We start from the raw sequence: 18,028 nt of genomic DNA on the forward strand, positions 1-18,028 counted from the left end.
TTCCCTCCCTTTACTGATATTATTAAAACGTGTTATTTTACCCTTCTCAACTAAAGGATGTTATAAAATCACTGCAAATACATGATACGCCTGCTTTTTAGTAAATACAACCAAATAACTCAGTATCAAGTAGTTAGGAACACAATTATAATAATAATAAACAGCATCCAGGGTTTCAGCCCTACGATTAAATCCAGGTTCTGGGTGTTATTGTCCCGACAAGACTGCGGCCAGTGCAGCATTGACGCTTCTACATCCGAGTCTTCTGTCACTTCATCGTTCCTGTCAGAGTTCACTTCAGGTCCCACCAGTGGGTGTCTGGACTCCATGATCGCCACCATGGTCTTTTCATAGCGCCACCAGCCCTGGATTTTGGTCGGGGCCGGAGCATTTGGCGATCTCTTGCACTTGTAATACGCACTTTTGAGAAGTTTCCAGCGAAATTTTAACTGATCCACGGATCGGTGGTAACCGGCAGCTGTCATTCTCCTGTGAGCTACCTTAAACAGCGTGTTGTTCCTTACTTTCCTTCCGTCCAAACACTTCTTCATGTCCAGATCCTTCAGGATTTCGAGGAATAGCTCCGTCTCCTTCACGTCCCAATTCTGCTTCTTCATACATGCCTCATCCATTGCTTGGAAGGGAAACAAATCCCTAGGTGTAGTTAGCTCGAATATTAGCGTTTGCTAAAATCCACCGAGGCTCCTAACCAGCATCTCTGATGTGGCAAGCACAACCGTGCAATGGCTACCTCGACACCCAATTTAACACAACGGCTGTAAAATTAAAATTCAATATTAATATGAAAATACATCCTCTCAAAACAGAGTCTCCTGCAAACCTGCGTTCGCTCCTGCAACCAAGCTAGAGACAGCGAGAAAATAATCCAGAAGAGATTAGATTAGAAATACAACGCACGTGTTTCTTGTTTAGTGGACAACAAAAAACTTACACGGAGTGACAGACTAAATAATTATTTTAGGTTAAAAAAAAAAAGAAGTAATATGTGGTTATTCACCTTAGCTTTTATCCAATTCAAAGATGTCCGAAGATTTGAAAAATACAAAACTGAGGTTAAATTTTAACTGCCAACGCATCGGTTCAACAACCTCCAAACAGCCAAACACCGCAGTTGAATCGGAGAAGGCGGAAAAAAACTACTTCCTGACAGAAAAAAACGTAAGTGTACGTAAATGAACTTCATGTTTTTCTTAAACACGCACACACTTCAATACACATTTTAATGATTATGCTTAAGGAATAAATAATGTTTACTTTTAAGAAAAACACAATTTCTGGTACAGAAAATTTGCATTAATAACCTATTGAAGTAAACGTATTTTGTCTGTGTGCATGTACAGTATATACAGTATGTGTAGGTGTGTGTATACATTCATATAAGTATGTATGTCGTATTGTATATGTATCTTTAATACAGCCTTATGTTTACAACGCTATAGGTATGAAAACAGCCACTGTTATCGCACATTCATTTTTAAATTCTTTATTTAGTCCATACACATTAAATTAATACTACACGGTAATCTTAAAAACAACTACATAACTAAATTATCATTTAAAAGTAAGATGGAGAATTTAGTTTTTAAAAATTATTTCCCAGCATCAAGTTTTCATCTCACACCAAATAATGTCACTTTTCTAAGTTCAACATTTTCATTTGTTTGCTGGTTTATTGTTTGTAGTGCGATTAACTGTACACAAAATTTTAAAGGAAGTTTTTTAATCTACCAATCAATTTTATGGTGTGGCAAAAACAGGATATAATATGAATTATTAGAATTACCTGCTATGACCTTGGTGACCAAACCAAGCTCTCTTGCTCTCTTGCGCTCTCTTGTGGGACGCGGGGAAAATTCATATTTTCACATTTACATTTACATTCCATTTGAATAAATCTGAAACATACCATGCACAATTAATACAACATTCAGAAAAATATGTAGCTACATGTGAGATTATGAAATAGGATGACTGGTCTTTTTATTTATTTACTTGTTTTTTTGCTGCAATGCATGTCTGTTGCTCACATAAGCACAGGGAGCACGGAATCATGGGATCACTTGCAAATTGAATGTGGAACGGGCAGTGGAATTCTAATGTTGGTCATCTTGGTGGTACTTGGAGAGCTCAATGTTTTCTCAGGTGGCACAGAGTATAAAAAGTTTGAGAACCACTAAACTAGATGATTACCCTTATCAGACATACAGTAGCTATTTAATCACATAACCTGATATATTCTACCTCCTCCTGACCTTTCTTTTGAGTAAATATTAACCTTTCAGCAATACAAAACCAAAAATATGAATAATTCACTACGTTAATCTTCTCAAAGTTTTATAAGACCATCTGTGTTTTCTATCTTTGAAAAGAATGTGGCAAGGCAGGTAGAGTTATGTTTTGAGCTCACGGTTTGTACCATGAGGAGATGAAGATAAATATTGCAGATTTTTCTCAGATAACCATGTCAGTAAACTCAAATGAAAAAAAAAAGAGAAAAAGAAAAGCTGACCTAAGGATGAACTTTAAACATAAGCTAACAGATTTTTGGTTTTATAGAAGCCTCAACAGCTTTAGTGAAATTCATCCAGGAAATAGTTAAGTCATAGCTTTGCTTATAATTTCTTTAAACAATTCAAACTGGGCTCATCCTTTATTTGCCATTACATTTTATGAAATTCATATTTTTTAATTGGTTGCTCACTGTTGTTGATAAGTTGCCGACAGTTGACTATAAATCGTTTGTTGTCTCCCTTTTTTATTTGCTAGTACAGAGAACCAGTAATAGAAGTCAGAGATTTTAAACAACATTGATACACCGTAGACCAGGGGTCACAAACCTTTTTTTTTAAACCGAGAGCTACTTCAAGGGCACTTAGTACTACAGAGAGCTACTTGTTTAATACAGACTTCACAAACAATGTAATAATAATCTGTTCTGGGACATAAAATAGCAGACGCTCTCGTTACCATTGTCATTGCACCCATTCGAATATTGTTGCAAGTGTAACTGATTCAAAAAGACCCTCTTGACCCTCTAGTTTTATTTTAAGAACATAAACTGTGGGCACCTAGTCCATGGGGACTACCAGGCACCCCCGGGCACGACGTTGGTGAACTCTGCTTTAAACGTTGATGTAGGCCTTTTTACCAATTGTTTTTGTACAAATTGTTTGTGAAAGAGCAATACGAGCAGTACAGAATGTTTGAATTAAAGCGATTGGGTCAGGTTTGACGAGACAGAAAGCGAAGCAAAAGACCTGATTATCTATGGACGTCATAAATATTTGAATTTGTTTTTTGTCACTCATGTGTAACATGAGATCTGAGCCCTCCTGCAGCGCCACATTCTTCTTGATCATAGGATTAACTGGGTAAATGTATTCGATAAAATCGCCTCACATGTCTAAAAGAATTCAGCTAATACAAGTGACAAGCCCGCTTAAACTTTTGCAAAGTCTTATGTGACTCAGGTCAAAATTTCATGAAAAGTTTTGGATCTCAATTATTAATTGCCATCCTATTTAAAGGAAAATGAGGTGGTTGATTTTTTTTTTACCACACAGCACCATATTTATGCAGTTACAACCAAAACAGAAACAGTATTAAATCTTTATTATTCTAAATTATATTAGATGTTCATTCTTTCAATGGAAATGAAATGTAAAACATTCTAAATATTAAAGTCTCCCTTTAATTATATATTAAGCTGTATGTTAAATTATATCTAAAATGATACTTTTTGATGAATCATTAAACATTTGGTTTTGGATTAGAGTTGTTCTAAATTCCTTTGTAACCATCAAATGGGAGAAGCCATGTTCTGAATGGTCACCCTACAATAGCACACCCTTTTCCTGATACTGTTAGTCACGCATCTGCACCTGAAAGCTAACCACTGCACGGTATATAAAGAGTTCAGCTTCCAGTACTAGCCTTCAGTACTAACCTTCAGCTCAAGATGAGGCTCCTTTCTCTGATGTTCATCTATGCTTTCTTCAGCACAGGTAATGTTATTTCCACAATACCGTTAATGAGAAAATATAAACACTACTGACAATAACCTGTTTCATGTTTGTCTTATTTGTTTGAGGATATTAAGTGTATCTGCACAACAAATAACAGACAGACAAACAATATATTTATTTATTATGTTGTATATTGCACTTTTACCTTTAAAGCCTTTGTGTACTATAACCTTCTGCAGCTGGAGCACTCTCTTGTCATGTTTGCCAGAGTTTGTCATGTGAACAAACAATTTCAGCTTCATGTCCCGAACAAAATATGTGTGCAACAGCTGGGCTAAAATGTAATTTTACCTTTTTACCTTTAAAATTTTCAATAAATTATTTTTAATAGATTTTTAGGTAATGCTTTAGGTAATACCAACTGAATCTTCATCCTGCAGATACTGCCTTCGGAAACACTGCGCAACAAACCTTGAAGGTCTGTGCGTCATCCTCCTTGTGTCAAGTCGTAGGGACCCAGGAATTTTCACTGAACATCGATTTTGTCAGTGCCCAGGCTTCTATTAGCTGCTGCAACACAGACAACTGCAACCAAAGAAGTCCAGCTAGTAAGTATTTTGGACATTTACAACTCTTACAAACAACTTAAAGGCAACGGGTATTTATAGATCCTGTCAGTGCAGTAGAGTAGAATGTAAATGGGGATCAATACCAATGAGTTCCACTAGAGAAGGAAGTTGAGATGTTGGAACAGAATACTGTCAGGCAATTTACAGTAGCATCTGCACCGACGCGACCGTACAGTTAAGCATTAAATCCTGTCTCTCAGTCCAGTTTACTTCACAGTTTCTTAGAGACACAAATAGTTTCTCCTGTCTGCTCAGTTAGCCCGGTCCTGTTTCTAGTTTTTCACTCAATGCTAGGTCACACAAGGGAGAAGTGACAATTAAGAGCTTTCTATCTGCTTCACATCAGCAACATGTTCCTCCTCGCCTTCTTCTATCAAACTGTTTGTCTATATTTGTTTCTTATATAAAGGAGGAAAATGTTTACTGAAGAAAAGTTTAACTTTGCTCCCCTTACCTGTTTAATTTCTGGTAGATATTTCTGGAGATCAAGCTGTTAATGGTCTTAAGTGCATGGCTATAAATCCTACACAACAACAGACAACAGTGGAGTGCAAGGGAAAAGAGAATCGTTGCCTAGCAGCAGGACGTGAGTCTTTTTTTTTTCTTTTTATGTTTTACAAACTAAACTTAAACAACTATACATCGTAGCCTTTACACCATTACCTGGCTGCCCACTGCTCACCTTGGTGATGGGTTAAAAGCAGAGGCTCAGTTTTGTTGTATCCCCGTGGTACAATGACAATACAGACCATAAAAAAAAAAAAAACTACTTTTAATAGGTCCAAAGCAAAGGCTCAATCTGGTTTAAATTTGAAAATGTGTCTTGCTTATCATCCATTTTCATACTGTTTTTGAAAAGATAAAAAACAAACAGTATTTTTTTTTTTTTCTAGTGTCAGTGTATTCAAACCAATATTCTGCCTATGGTTGTGTGTCTGACAACATGTGTCAAGCTGCCACCTTACTGAACGAACTACCTAACTTGGACTTTGTCAACATCACAAGAGAACCAACCTGTTGCGAGATAGATTTATGTAATGCACCTACTTCCTTACAACCCTCCACCCCTCACCCCCCGACTACCAGCAATGCCGTCTATACCAAACAGCATGTGACCTATCTGCTAATTGGACATCTGGTCTTAACTCTACTCAAAAAGTTGTAGTGAAGAGAGTTCAATCTTTTGAGTGAAAAAGACTAGACTATCTAGAGTCAATGCTTTATATATTTGCTCAGATATAAGTAAATGTGCATTTGAATAACAACAAACGTATAAGTTGCTTTGGATAAAAGTGTCTTCTAAATCCTTAAATGTAAATGTTATGACATTGCTCTAAATGTTATTCTTGTGTTTAATCAACAAAACCACAATAAACCAATGCATAAAAATAACATGCTCTATACGTACGTTTGTTGTGTATTCCTTATAAAGAATGATTAAAGTGATTGTGTCAATACATTTGGGATAAAGATTATGTTTGAGTGGGACAGCATGGGACACGTCATTTGTTCACAAAATGGTATCAAATTGGGATTAGACTAGAAGAGTATTATAGTTCGAAGAGTAAGCCATTTCTCCCGTAGGGGGCGACAGAGCACGGGTGAATTGAAAACACAGAAAAAAGGCTGATAATTAAATAAATAATTATTTAATAATTATATGGTAATAAAGTGTTCGTAGTGCATTGACTGATTAATTTATTGGGTGTTATTTACAAACATCGTTGTGTGCTGTAAAACCAGCCAAACTACAGTGAAACTGGAATTAAACAGTCAGCGTTCTAACCAAATGTATGGCATTAGTTGCTAAGACACACACAACAAATAAGTGAACCTTAACAATTAAGTTACAGTCAATTGTGTGGGAATTGAAAGTGTGGCTGCTTCTTCATTGGTCTATTCATCCTTGATAATGATGATGATTTATCATCTGTCATATGACTAATCAAAGTTTTTGGTGTGACCAACACTAGCGTCAAGGTGTTTTTAAAGCTCCTGTATTTATTAAATAACAATGTGGGTATCGACTGTGTATTATAGTGGGAAGACGGTGGAATTATTGGATATACAGTGCACATCGCTCCGCCTAGCTGAAGCTCTAAGGCATTCGTTGACGAACTTCCCATCAGCAAATGCTTCACTCTTTGGCACCATTGTGCAGGATATAAAGCAGGTCCAAAACATTCATTGACACAACTGAGTGAAGGTGCATTAGTACTTTTAGTAGGTGTTACAGGTTACGTAGTTGTTACATTGTTTTGACTTTTGATTCAACAACAATGTCATGCGGGCTGGTTGCGCTGGGTGTATGTAGACTTTTTTCTACTTATGTCATCAGGCTAACAACACAGGGTGCAGTTTTTCACCTTATCCTGACTTCTCTTGTGTAGTTTCTCTGTTCAACAGGAAGCATCTTCAAGCCGCAAACAGGACGGACGACAGTATGATGGAATGGCGTTTCTGTCAGTTCACAAAGTTCAAATAATTTACTTTTCCTCTGTTTAAGAATGGCATCCTCTTTCATACACATACAGTAATAACCAACAGGGGGCCCATGGGCCAAATCTGGTCCACGAAACAAACTTATCTAGTCAGTGTCTAGATTCCAAAAATAAACATCAAATAATTATGTTAAATAACAATGGTAATTTTTATTTCATTTGATTGTGTGTCTGGTCCCCCAACTTGTCTATCCAGAAAAATTGTACCCCTCTGACAAAAATGGATGGTGATCCCTGACCTACAGTATGAACAAAACAAAAGAAACATGAAGAAGCAAGTGGGAAAAAAACACATTTTATCCGAATTCTGCAGAGATTCATTAGGAAGGAAGGAAAGGAAAGTAAAGAAAACTCCTTGTCATTGTGACACATACCACTGCACACAACCAAACGTGACCTCTGCATTTAACCCATCACCAAAGTGAACAGCTTTGAGGTGCCCAGGGAGCAGTGTGTGGGGATGGTGCCATGCTCAGTGCACCTCAGTGGTAACTTGGCAACTGGTGGATTTAAACCTAAAACCTTCCAGATCCAAGTCCGCTTCCTTAACCACTGCCACCACCACTGCCACTGCTTATGTTAGTGATATATTAATTAAGAACCACGTGACAGGCTGCCCTCCCCCTTAATTCCCACTCTTCCCTCAGTTTTAAACAGAAAGACGTTCAGCCCTTATTTTCTATTTATTTTATGTGTTGTTTTTTTTACAGGCAATAGTTTTTTCAGAGAGGATTGTTGGACTTTGTTTCATGTGTAAGTAGATCACTCTTATCTGAAATTGATTTATTTTGTAATCTTGGATTATGACACTATACCTTTTCCCATCATCTACATCAGGTTTTGCCTAACTATATGTTATACAGATTAGTTTGACTCAAAATAATAGACCAGAGTTAAATATTTTAATGATGAATTAATACCCGCTGCCCTCAGAAGAATAACCCATACGTATATGTTTTTCCTTTCTTGGTAAAAAATAAAGAATTAGACAAATTCATGAAATGGAACTTTTTTGTGAAATATTTAATTTCCTGTTGAGTATTGCAGTCATGTCAGTCATACAATGTGTTCAAATGTTACATCTGTAGTGATTTTCAAAAATGTCATAGGTTTGTACATTTAAAAAGAAAGTTAAAGATACATAAGGATACTTATGGAGTAAGAATTAGAAGTTAGAATTATTAAAATACACTCACTGTCCCACTTAAATAAAACAAATAAATAAAATGATTTAATATGGAGAGCCTTGGAAATCAAACCCCGACCATCCATCAGGTGACAGACGGCCTTCAAGTTCTAAAGGATGGTAAAAAGAATAACTCCCATCATGAGATGTAGTACACCATGTCTGATGTAGCTAAAGGCACCAGAGGTTGTTGTTGTTGTTTGTCCAGCAGTAGTAGTTATGCCAGGGATTGTGGTAACACCAGTGGCTGGTGGTGTAGATGTTTGTGCAACAGTTGAAGCATCAGTAGCCCCGGCAGCTGTCGTTACAGCAGCTGGTGTCGTTGCGGCAGCTGGTGTCGTTGTTGCAGCTGGTGTCGTTGCGGCAGGGGTTGTAGTTGCGGCAGATGGTGTCGTTGCGGCAGGGGTTGTTGTTGCGGCAGATGTTGTCGTTGCGGCAGTTGGTGTAGTTGCGGCATGTGTTGTAGTTGCGGCAGATGGTGTAGTTGCGGCATGTGTTGTAGTTGCGGCAGGGGTTGTTGTTGCGGCAGATGTTGTCGTTGCGGCAGGGTGTTGTAGTTGATGCAGATGGTGTCGTTGCGGCAGGTGTTGTAGTTGATGCAGATGGTGTCGTTGCGGCAGGTGTTGTAGTTGATGCAGATGGTGTCGTTGCGGCAGGTGTTGTAGTTGCGGCAGCTGGTGTCGTTGCGGCAGCTGGTGTAGTTGCGGCAGGTGGTGTAGTTGCGGCAGCTGGTGTCGTTGCGGCAGTTGGTGTAGTTGCGGCAGCTGGTGTCGTTGCGGCAGCTGTTGTGGTTTCTGTAGTAGTTGTAGGCATGAATAGTCAATAGACAAAAAAATCTTGTCATTTAAAAATGTAATACTAAATAGATTTTCTAATGGGAATTATTGTAATTTGAAATAACTATGCTCAAGTCTAACGTTTCAGGTTTTTTGTATTTTTAAATTTTGTATTTCGATTGAGCAAATTTTCTTTTTCTTTCTTACTTTCTTACTTTGAGTTTTAATTCAGCTTCTCTTTTCCCTTCCCTTCTAAATAGACCAACCATCCTCATGTCCTGCTTTAGTATTACATGAACAGACAGCAGGATCTATCTATACCACTACCTCATCAGGAGACGTCTAAATCACCTCTATGTTTGATCACCTCAGCCCTGTCTTAAATACTCGTATTGTCTTTAACCATACATTGCAGCAGGTCCAGCTTTCTACTTAAAAACCTCGGCTTCACTACTGCTACAACCCTCGTGTCCCACGTCAGTCCTGTGACTGGAGTCCACTACTCCAGCCTGTCTTCTTTTATTGCCTTCTTCACCCCTATTGATCACTGTGAAGTCGATCATGAATTCTACATGTTTAATCTCATAACTCCTTGGCTTTTTCCAGTAAAATCTTGTCTGGGTTCAATTTAAAAAACCCATTAGTTTTCTAGTGTAACAACTGGAAAAGAAAATGGTCTTACCTAGGAAAAGAGCCCCCATGAGAGTGGTGTATAGAGCAGCTTCATCTTGATGGTCAAGATTGTGTTAAGTTTGTGGGTAAGGCACAGAGGTGCGGAGGCTCTATATATACTGTGCCAGTGTTGTTACAGTCACATACTGTATGATGCACATTCAAACAATTCACATGTTGGGTGTGATATCATTAAGAGCGTCAATCTGTGTTTTGTCACAAGAAAACAATGCGTCAAAACATTCCTCAACAAAATTACCTCATCTGTTTATTCATGTGCTTCCTGAATACTATAAAACATATGTTTTAGCCTACTGTACTTAATATGTATTTTGCGTTATTATATATAAACTATATATATACTTGGAAACGATCAACAATTACTTATTATTTGACTATTTTTTTTTCAAAGTTTATTGATTTCAAAGTAATTTCCTAACATAGTTAACTATTATTCCTCTGAGTTAAATGCTTTAAATGTTTTTTTACTCAGTGTCTTGAAAGTGGCCAACATTAACTGTTTATTTCAAGTTTCTAATTTTCAGTTTTGTTTCAACACATAACAGACTGGAATTAAACCAAATGTCTAATATTATACAGGTAATTATTTAAAAGCAAAATCCCACTATATGTTGAGTCACCACAGTTATCAGATTTTTTTTGTTATTTTATTGTATTTATTTTATTCTCATTTTAATTTTATGTAACAGTCCAGCAATTTTTACTGTATTACACATTGGCCTGCTTTATATTGCTTAATTCTTCCATGAGTTGTTCGTTGTTCCATTGCTTCCATTGTTTCCATTGTTCATTGAGTTTAGGAAACATCGATTATGACCGGTGATGAACGTCATCTGTTGGTGCTGTGATCTATAATATCTCTGTCACACCTGACGTTGCGTCAATGCTGGTCAACTTTGAGGAATGTTGTACAACTAGAAGCTCACCTGTTCATTCACTAATATTGTAATTTAATAACGTAAATTAACACCAGACATAAAAGAAAGAACATCTGTGGACAGTCTTTTGCTGTATTTTTTAATGGTGGTCATTAGTGGATGTCTCTGTGAATATGTTAGTAGCATTAATGGGCCTTTGTCTCTTTAGGCTTTGTTTAGAAACTGGACAGCAGACTTGAGTAAGCTAGTCTTTGTGAGGCACAGGAAAATCTTACTGTCAGGAGTGGCACACAAGTATGTGAGGGTGGCGTAGAACATGTATAAAAACAAAGAGAGATCGTTAACATCCAAGAATTTTGGGGAAAAAGTGCAGCTTAAAGTCAACGTCTTCACAGCATGTTTTTATTCTAAACATCAAACATACAGGGTTCTCTGGCTTCAAAGCACAGATTTAACGGTCGTTCACTTAACACAACACTTGACAGCAAATTTAGAAGACAAAGAAGTGTGACCTCAGTGCTTTGGGAAAACGAGTGAGCCGTGCTGTGAAAATGGAAATGGTACTGACTCAAATCACACAGGCAACAACAGACTGTCAGTTTGTCTTTTTGGGTCATTTACCAATATACCCTACTGACGGTTATTTCTGTATAAAAAAAAAACTCCAGCATTCAAAGTTCTTCTTTTCTCTTCAGGATAATCTGTCGCACCAGTTCAGAGATTTTTGGCCGGATTTCTTTGACAGAAACTTTTGGTCCCCATGCATCCACCACTTCACCGTTTACATCAATTAGATATTTCCAGAAGTTCCAGTCAGGCTCCCTTCCAGAAGTCTCTGCAGAAATATAGAAAAAAGCCAATAAAATAACAAATATATTCCGAAAAGAGTCATAATCAGATACATCTCCATTCACATGGCTAAAACCATTTCCACCTATGTTTCTCCCTTCATTTCTTACTCACCAGCTAAGTATTTGTACACATTGTTGGCTCCAGTTCCAACCACAGCGATTTTACTGAACAGAGGGAAGGAGACGCCGTAGATTCTGCGAACAAAGCTGTCAATCTCCTTGTCACTGCCCGGTTCCTGCTGCCCAAACTGGTTGCAGGGAAAAGCCAGCACGTTAAAGTGATATGGCCCAAAGTCCCGCTGTAGCTGCTGCAGGTCTTTGTAGTGTTCCTCTGTAAAACCACACTCACTGGCCACATTCACCACCAAGGACACCTGAAGTCACAGACAATATTGTAAACAGATTAGTACTATATATATATATATATATAAGTTATACCCCCTGTTAAGTCTCACGAGTCCAAGGTGTGTGTGATATACAGTAAGCATTTAAATCCAACAAAAGAGCAGCAATTCAGGTCAGACTTGACTAAATGTCGATAAAATGTATTTGATTTATTTATAATTAAAATATATATCAAACATTGTTTTACATTTTGACAAGGGGCCCCTGAGCCAGGCTTTTATTATGCTTCTCAGGTAAGTAAAAAGTTTTATTTTTAAATTGCTATTTATTACATTTAAGGTTGTATATATAATAAGATGTAAGTTCACTTAGTTCATATGAACGTTTTATTACACAATTATCATACAATAGGGGGCAGTGGCTAAGTGGTTGAGGACCCCAGACTTGGGTGCGGAAGGCTTCAGGTTCAAATCCACCAGCTGTCAGGTTACTACTGAGGTTAATTGAGCAAGGCACTGTGCCCACACACTGCTCCCAGGGTGCTTAAAGCTGCCCACTGTTCACTTTGGTGATGGGTTAAATGCAGAGGTCACATTTGGTTGTGTGTGCTGTGTCACAATGATAAATAATTCACTACAAATATTTTCATATTATCTAACATTTTCAGCAGTCAATATTGTGTAATGATCATAACTGTGTTTTACAGAGACTTTTATTCAGAATCACCGATCAGATGTCGTTTGGATGTTTAATCTTTAATTCCTGCTTTTTCATTACACATGTCAGTGAAGTGGTCATGGATGTAGAAGAGCTGGGTGCAGGTTAGTACATGCTACAGTTCCATGCTTATTCTTGCAGTTGAAGAAAGCCAATGTTAGTTGGTGGATAATTTCTCTGAAGTCCTCTTTCCCATCAGCCACCTGACTAGGTCATTCCAAGCTACATAAATGAGAATAAATTCATAAAGATACATTTATAGTGCAAATGAATGAGAAGAATGCTGAGAAAGCACTGATGATCAACCTGGAGCTTGTGAAAAGGCCCTTCACATAAACTTTTAAGCTACATACCGAAGATTCCTAAAAAGCGCCAATGTTACAAAAGTCTGTATAAAAAACTTTCTTATGAAGTGAGAATCAAACCTGTATCGTTCCAGAACCATTGAGCTGTATGTATGGAGCTCCCCCTGCTGCAGCAGCACTGCAGGACTCTTGCCACGTAAGCCAACAGGTCTACATGATGAGACACTCAGATCTATACGACCAAACCGGGTTACTGCAGGATCCTACACGTTCAACTGTTAGTCACACCTACAAGCAGTGCTAAAGTGGGAGAGGAAATAAAATGAAGCTAACATTCCCATGCAACACCTATTCACGCAGCAGTATGACTTGTACTGAGAGCCAGTACAGTTCCCATCATCACCGAGGTCAACTTTATTTTCATTCGATCAGAACCACACTCACCGATCCCCGGTATTTCTCCAGGGCCACCAACTTCCCTCTGCTGTTGACAACTTTAAAAGTGTAAAAATCTTTCTTTTTGCCTTCGCTGAGGCTCAGTAAAGTCAGCAACACTGTAATTACTCCAACAAGCATCATGTTCAACGCAGACTGCCAACGCAACAGCAGAGAAGAAACTCCGGAGAATTTCTACGGCAACTGAACAGCTCACCCTGACTCAAGTTACACAGAGAAAAATAACGGCGCATCCGGTTCTGGACTGTTCCTGAGATACAAAATAAGACGCACAAATTCAATCAGTTTCTGCGAAAATAAAAATCTGTTTTTATATTATTGGGTACATTCTAAACAAGAAAGGAAAATATTTTTTGAATGCGAAATTATTGCCCGGTAGTATATCGAGGCTTTTCTTTTTAGACGTTCTCGAAGTATTAGCAGTCAATCACTAACTGTAAAACATTTCCACGTGTAATTTGAACCATGAAAAAGAAAACATTTTACCCGGCCTGCAAATAAAAGCATTATTTTAAAGTGAACCTATTTTAATACACAAGGTAAATTTAATCTTAGTACAAAACATACACATTTCATGTATGAAGATAGAGATTAGATGGATAAACTCCAGATCAGTTGCAACATGTTTAAAGGATGTTAAACTGCGTAATTAAGTGAAACTCCTCTATGAATTTTATGTTGAAATGGTCTGAAACTTAGAAGATATAGTTTTAACTTTAATACGCCAGCTGATGCTTATTTCCAGAGCCACACCTGAAGGCAGCACGTAACACGCCCCTTTTCATCATCACTGGCACTCCCACAATGCAGCGGGGTAATGTAATAACATGGCGTCAGTGGTCGCTGTTTTGACCAGGGCCGTGGACCAGAAAAAAACATGATGCACAACAGAACCGTGGACACAGATGAAGTATAGTCAGAAGAAACGCTCAAAGTCTTAAAATTAGTTTGTACGCAATTTTGTGCGTTGAGCCTTTTAGTATTGTATTTCTTTTAAAGACTTGCTTCTGTGAGGCAGCTGGTTGCCAGTGTTATTTATTCCCCGTTAGCTAAAAGCTCAGTTGGGCGACCGGGCTAACGACAGTTAGCTCTCGGGGACGAATAGCGGTAAAGTCGGCTTAGCCGAGGAGCAGGAAGTTCCCCCGGATGTCACGGTAAATTCCTCCAACAACACGGAGTCTGCACGTCTGCTCCTTGGGTTTTTTAATGGTGAGTTCCCCCCTTTCAGTCGATGGTTCATGTAAGCTTTTGTTTTTTTCCTCTGGAAGTTGTGTCGAAGTATGCCACCCCATAGTTTCTGTATCCCCAGGACAACAACAATCAGGTCTGACCACAAAAAACCTGGTCTGCGAAGACCATTTTTTATCAACAAGTTGGAATGAAGCCCTGACTTCGAGCAAGCTTCGACACGGCATCACTGTTGTCTCCACGTGATGGTGTGTTTAGTGATATTACGGAGTTAAAATACTTCACATGTAATATTAGTGGAAGAACACATATTCGTGTTTCTACTACCGCACGCTGAGGAGAGTCATTCAACCTTTACCGCTATTACCGCTATATATTTTAAGTGCTAAGATTAAGCAAAAGTTGCGTTTTTAAGTGCTAAGATTAAGCAAAAGTTTATATAAAATATACATTAATTTAGAACGCAATGAAGTGTTACCAGAGTTTAAAGAAAACATATGTAACAATTTCTTACTTTTTCCAAATGTACAATTTGATACAATATTAATGTTGTAGAAAAGTATCAACATAAAGCAAAGAAATTCATGTAAGTAAATATATATTTTTGACCAGAAGTGTGACCAAGTTTCTTACAAAACGCACATTGAGTGCAGTGAGTGAAGAGTTGGGCAGATATGGCAATTTGACCAAAACATGACAGTTATGATAGTCAGTTGTGTTATGACACATGATATGTGACATTAATTAGTTCTATCCCTCCACCAACAATGTGAAAACATGTTTGGCCTATTCTGAAAGATAAACCATGTTTGCATGTAGTTATGTTTTGTGAATATATTACCAATTTGGCTGTTATCAGTAGTTCCCGGTTTCAGAGTAAATGAAACAGAAAGTTAAATGGTTTCTCTGCGTCGATGACTTGATGTTCTTATCACTCGCTGAAAAGGAGTCGTAAAGTGTTATCCTTTGTCCTTAAACAACATCTTTTTAGGCACGACAGTAACCCTTGACTGGTCTGTGGATTGGCACATGGGCCTTAGGTGCACTAACTAACTAATACTTAAGTCCACATTAGAACTCAGTGCAGCAAAGGTTGGATTGGGTTTCTTGGCTTCCTCTTTGTTTCTTTGTGTTCCCCATATGCTGAAGACAATGTAGAAAGAGAAATTTGATATTTTTTCAATTTTTTACAAATGTGGGTCAAACCAATGCAGTATTTTGGGAAGTTGCAATCTGACCACATTACGTAGTTGTATTTTTTTCACTACAGTTTGTTGTAGTCTAGAATTAACATTGTTCTTCTGCCTCAGATATCAATGACTGTTTTAAATTTACTTTTATGTTTTTTTCTGTTTGATCAAAAAGTCTTTCTTTTTAGAATTTGTATTTTCCCCCAAGCTTTTGTTTTCTGTAGGTACTCTGGTTTTCTCCTGAAGTTAAATGTCTTTATTGTTCAATTCTTAACTGTTTGTTTATGGACTTTTGTCTTTAAATTTGTGTACTCAGGTATTCTAATAAACACGCACACAGAGGCACCTACACACTGAGTTCAGAACAGCTTTACTGTAGCCTTGCTACTTAGACTGATTGCTATGTTTGCTTTTCTCTTAGATTTCAGGTGGCCTTTCTGCCTGGTGATCCTTAGTGTGGTGTTCACTCCACCAGGGACAACAGCAGCGGGACTGGAGGGATGGACAAGTCTACAAGTCCTGCAAAATCTGTCAGAGCATCTCAGGCACGGGGAGCCAAAGCTTTGTCCAACGAGAAGTCAAATAAAGAAGTTTCTGTGCAGAGAGAAGGTACAAAACCTGCAACCACACTTAACAGCAGAGGAAATCCAACAGAAGTTAAAGATGAGCGTACTATAGGTGGTCAGGCAACCTGTGGGCAAGGCAAGTCATCCACAGAGACCCCCCAGGAGAGGAGGAGAGGGCGGCCCTCCAGGCTGACAAGACTGTCAGGAAGAACCAGCTCTGGAGAGAGAGGCAAGACTAGAGTGGCAAACTCACAGCAGCAGCTAACGCCTAAGGATCCTGACTGTAGGCCCTCAGTGTCTGCAGACAGCAGCCCCTCAGCAAAGAGAGACCCTTCCCCTGTAGTACCTGGTACCCCTGAGAGGGGACTCAGAGACCAGGCCAGGAGCTCCATCCCAGCTTCTGCACAGGAAAAGTCCCATGGTTGGTCTATTTGATGTGGTTTCACGCATCGTCATTTTAGCCTCCAATTAAATCCACCTGTACACACCCTGTTTTGTCTTTGCTGTGTGTAGCTGCAGCCTCAATGCATCAGTCTGGCGAAGAAGGGCTACAGGTGAGGGCTATGGTGGAAGGTGGTGGTCTCACTGAGCAGCAGCTGGGCCTGCGTCAGGCAGAGGAACGTCTCTACAGAGATTACATCCACCGACTGCTAAAGGTAAGAAAAATATGACCCTGACCCACTTACAACTTCCTGATTTATTAATATTTGTGGTGTTTTCTTTTTTGTTGAGGCTACCTGACAAAAATAAGTACTCTATTTGTATATATTTGACTCAGCTGGGATATCTTTGTCATCTTTTTAAAAAATGGCTTATGTTTGATGACTCTACTGGTAATGCTGTAACATTCATAATCAAAGACATTTTTTGTGATCCCTGCTTTGTATTCTGTAATAAACTGTTAATGCGTGTTTGTGGATGTTGGTTGGTTGTTTTTCTTTTTTCCAGTAATCTATTATTAGTTTAGGGAAACTAATGTGCATTGCCTGGATTTTAACCCATTGCTCTAGTAATTGACACCACTGAAATCTATGGCTATGTCCTGCAATAAACATATCCATGTATGTAATATGTATATAATGTGTGTATTATATTCACCTCTGTTGTTGACCATAGGTGGTTATTAGCCTTTCTGTTTATTTTATAACCTTGGGGTAAAATTCAAATGAGGTCCACTGAAATGTGTAGTAATGGATAAAACATTTTTGATAAAAATATTTTTTCAGCTATTTGTTCTTTTTAAAATTATGCTTAAAACACCACACAAAATCTTAAACAACTATTTTTTTGCTAATACAAACATGAGCAAAAACTAATAATAAAATATAACGTATATATAAAAAATTATATGAATATTATATAAAATAATACAATTTCTCTGAGGTTGCCAGAAATGTGCGATATCAAAAATCTTGCAAATCACTGATATAGTTTATAGGTGTGGATTATTTTTTTCACATTTTTCTCACAGTGCTTTTGTGTACAACAATTAAATGTTTTTAATTGAATGATGAAGTTAACCTACCAGATTTTCCTGAAATCTGCAGCATTAGTCCATAATTACAGGAAAATATGCTCTGAAGAAATTTCATATTCTTCTTTTTATTATTTACAGCAGTCACCTGAATATCCAAACTACCAGTATTTGTGCAAACTCTGTTCTGTGCACATTGAGAACATCCAAGGAGCCCACAAACACATCAAGGAGAAGAGACACAAGAAGAACATCACGGTATGAGAGTGGAAACATTGTGTTCCTCA

At 38.0% G+C, this 18,028-nt stretch overlaps 5 protein-coding genes across 14 annotated transcripts in view; 3 read left to right on the top strand and 2 right to left on the bottom strand.

Moving 5' to 3' along the window:
* pycr3 (pyrroline-5-carboxylate reductase 3) overlaps positions 1-1,146 on the bottom strand; it is a 4,385-nt gene extending 3,239 nt beyond the window's left edge. Inside the window, exon 1 of one of the 4 annotated variants that reach the window (XM_025064198.1) lies at positions 186-877. In XM_025064198.1, the coding sequence (XP_024919966.1) occupies positions 186-632 (447 nt within the window). In that variant the 5' untranslated portion in view covers positions 633-877. Of the gene's footprint in view, positions 1-185; positions 878-1,018 lie in introns of those variants that run through there. The other 3 variants (XM_025064201.1, XM_025064207.1, XM_025064210.1) reach the window with 3 other exon arrangements.
* LOC103399890 (1-phosphatidylinositol 4,5-bisphosphate phosphodiesterase gamma-1-like) overlaps positions 1-18,028 on the top strand; it is a 784,699-nt gene that overhangs the window by 282,322 nt on the left and 484,349 nt on the right.
* LOC103399878 (urokinase plasminogen activator surface receptor) lies at positions 1,262-6,018 on the top strand. 2 transcript variants are annotated; one of them, XM_008338520.3, is made up of 5 exons: positions 1,264-4,025; positions 4,226-4,327; positions 4,427-4,594; positions 5,088-5,201; positions 5,509-6,018. In XM_008338520.3, the coding sequence occupies exons 1-5, from the start codon at positions 3,980-3,982 to the stop codon at positions 5,778-5,780; spliced, it is 702 nt and encodes a 233-aa protein (XP_008336742.1). In that variant the 5' UTR covers positions 1,264-3,979; the 3' UTR covers positions 5,781-6,018. The 2 variants fall into 2 exon arrangements, with proteins under 2 accessions (XP_008336744.1, XP_008336742.1); XM_008338522.3 differs by lacking the exon at positions 4,226-4,327 and having other exon boundaries at positions 1,262-4,025.
* On the bottom strand, positions 11,028-13,553 carry gpx7 (glutathione peroxidase 7). The gene is made up of 3 exons (XM_008338523.3): positions 13,312-13,553; positions 11,613-11,874; positions 11,028-11,484 (listed from the first exon to the last, which is right to left on the bottom strand). The coding sequence occupies exons 1-3, from the start codon at positions 13,444-13,446 to the stop codon at positions 11,321-11,323; spliced, it is 561 nt and encodes a 186-aa protein (XP_008336745.1). The 5' UTR covers positions 13,447-13,553; the 3' UTR covers positions 11,028-11,320.
* tut4 (terminal uridylyl transferase 4) overlaps positions 14,115-18,028 on the top strand; it is a 14,642-nt gene continuing 10,728 nt past the window's right edge. For 2 of the 6 annotated variants that reach the window (XM_025064129.1, XM_025064125.1), the window contains exons 1-4: positions 14,116-14,532; positions 16,123-16,688; positions 16,781-16,923; positions 17,883-17,999. In XM_025064129.1, coding sequence (XP_024919897.1) covers positions 16,202-16,688; positions 16,781-16,923; positions 17,883-17,999 — 747 coding nt within the window. In that variant the 5' untranslated portion in view covers positions 14,116-14,532; positions 16,123-16,201. Of the gene's footprint in view, positions 14,533-16,122; positions 16,689-16,780; positions 16,924-17,882; positions 18,000-18,028 lie in introns of all 6 variants that reach the window. The other 4 variants (XM_008338525.3, XM_025064139.1, XM_008338524.3 and 1 more) reach the window with 4 other exon arrangements.

The sequence above is a fragment of the Cynoglossus semilaevis genome, chromosome 2 (genome assembly GCF_000523025.1).
Source record: "Cynoglossus semilaevis isolate Cse_v1.0 chromosome 2, Cse_v1.0, whole genome shotgun sequence".
Taxonomy (NCBI): Eukaryota; Metazoa; Chordata; class Actinopteri; order Pleuronectiformes; family Cynoglossidae; genus Cynoglossus; species Cynoglossus semilaevis.

Excerpts from the sequence above, each read along its gene's own strand:
- LOC103399878 (XM_008338520.3), top strand. The coding sequence starts at position 3,980 with ATGAGGCTCCTTTCTCTGATGTTCATCTATGCTTTCTTCAGCACAG. Across the intron at positions 4,328-4,426 it reads TGCAACAGCTGGGCTAAAAT|ATACTGCCTTCGGAAACACT; the intron begins GTAATTTTACCT and ends TTCATCCTGCAG. Across the intron at positions 5,202-5,508 it reads TCGTTGCCTAGCAGCAGGAC|TGTCAGTGTATTCAAACCAA; the intron begins GTGAGTCTTTTT and ends TTTTTTTTCTAG.
- gpx7 (XM_008338523.3), bottom strand. The coding sequence starts at position 13,446 with ATGATGCTTGTTGGAGTAATTACAGTGTTGCTGACTTTACTGAGCCTC. Across the intron at positions 11,875-13,311 it reads TGGAGAAATACCGGGGATCG|GTGTCCTTGGTGGTGAATGT; the intron begins GTGAGTGTGGTT and ends CTGTGACTTCAG. Across the intron at positions 11,485-11,612 it reads TGTGTACAAATACTTAGCTG|AGACTTCTGGAAGGGAGCCT; the intron begins GTGAGTAAGAAA and ends ATATTTCTGCAG.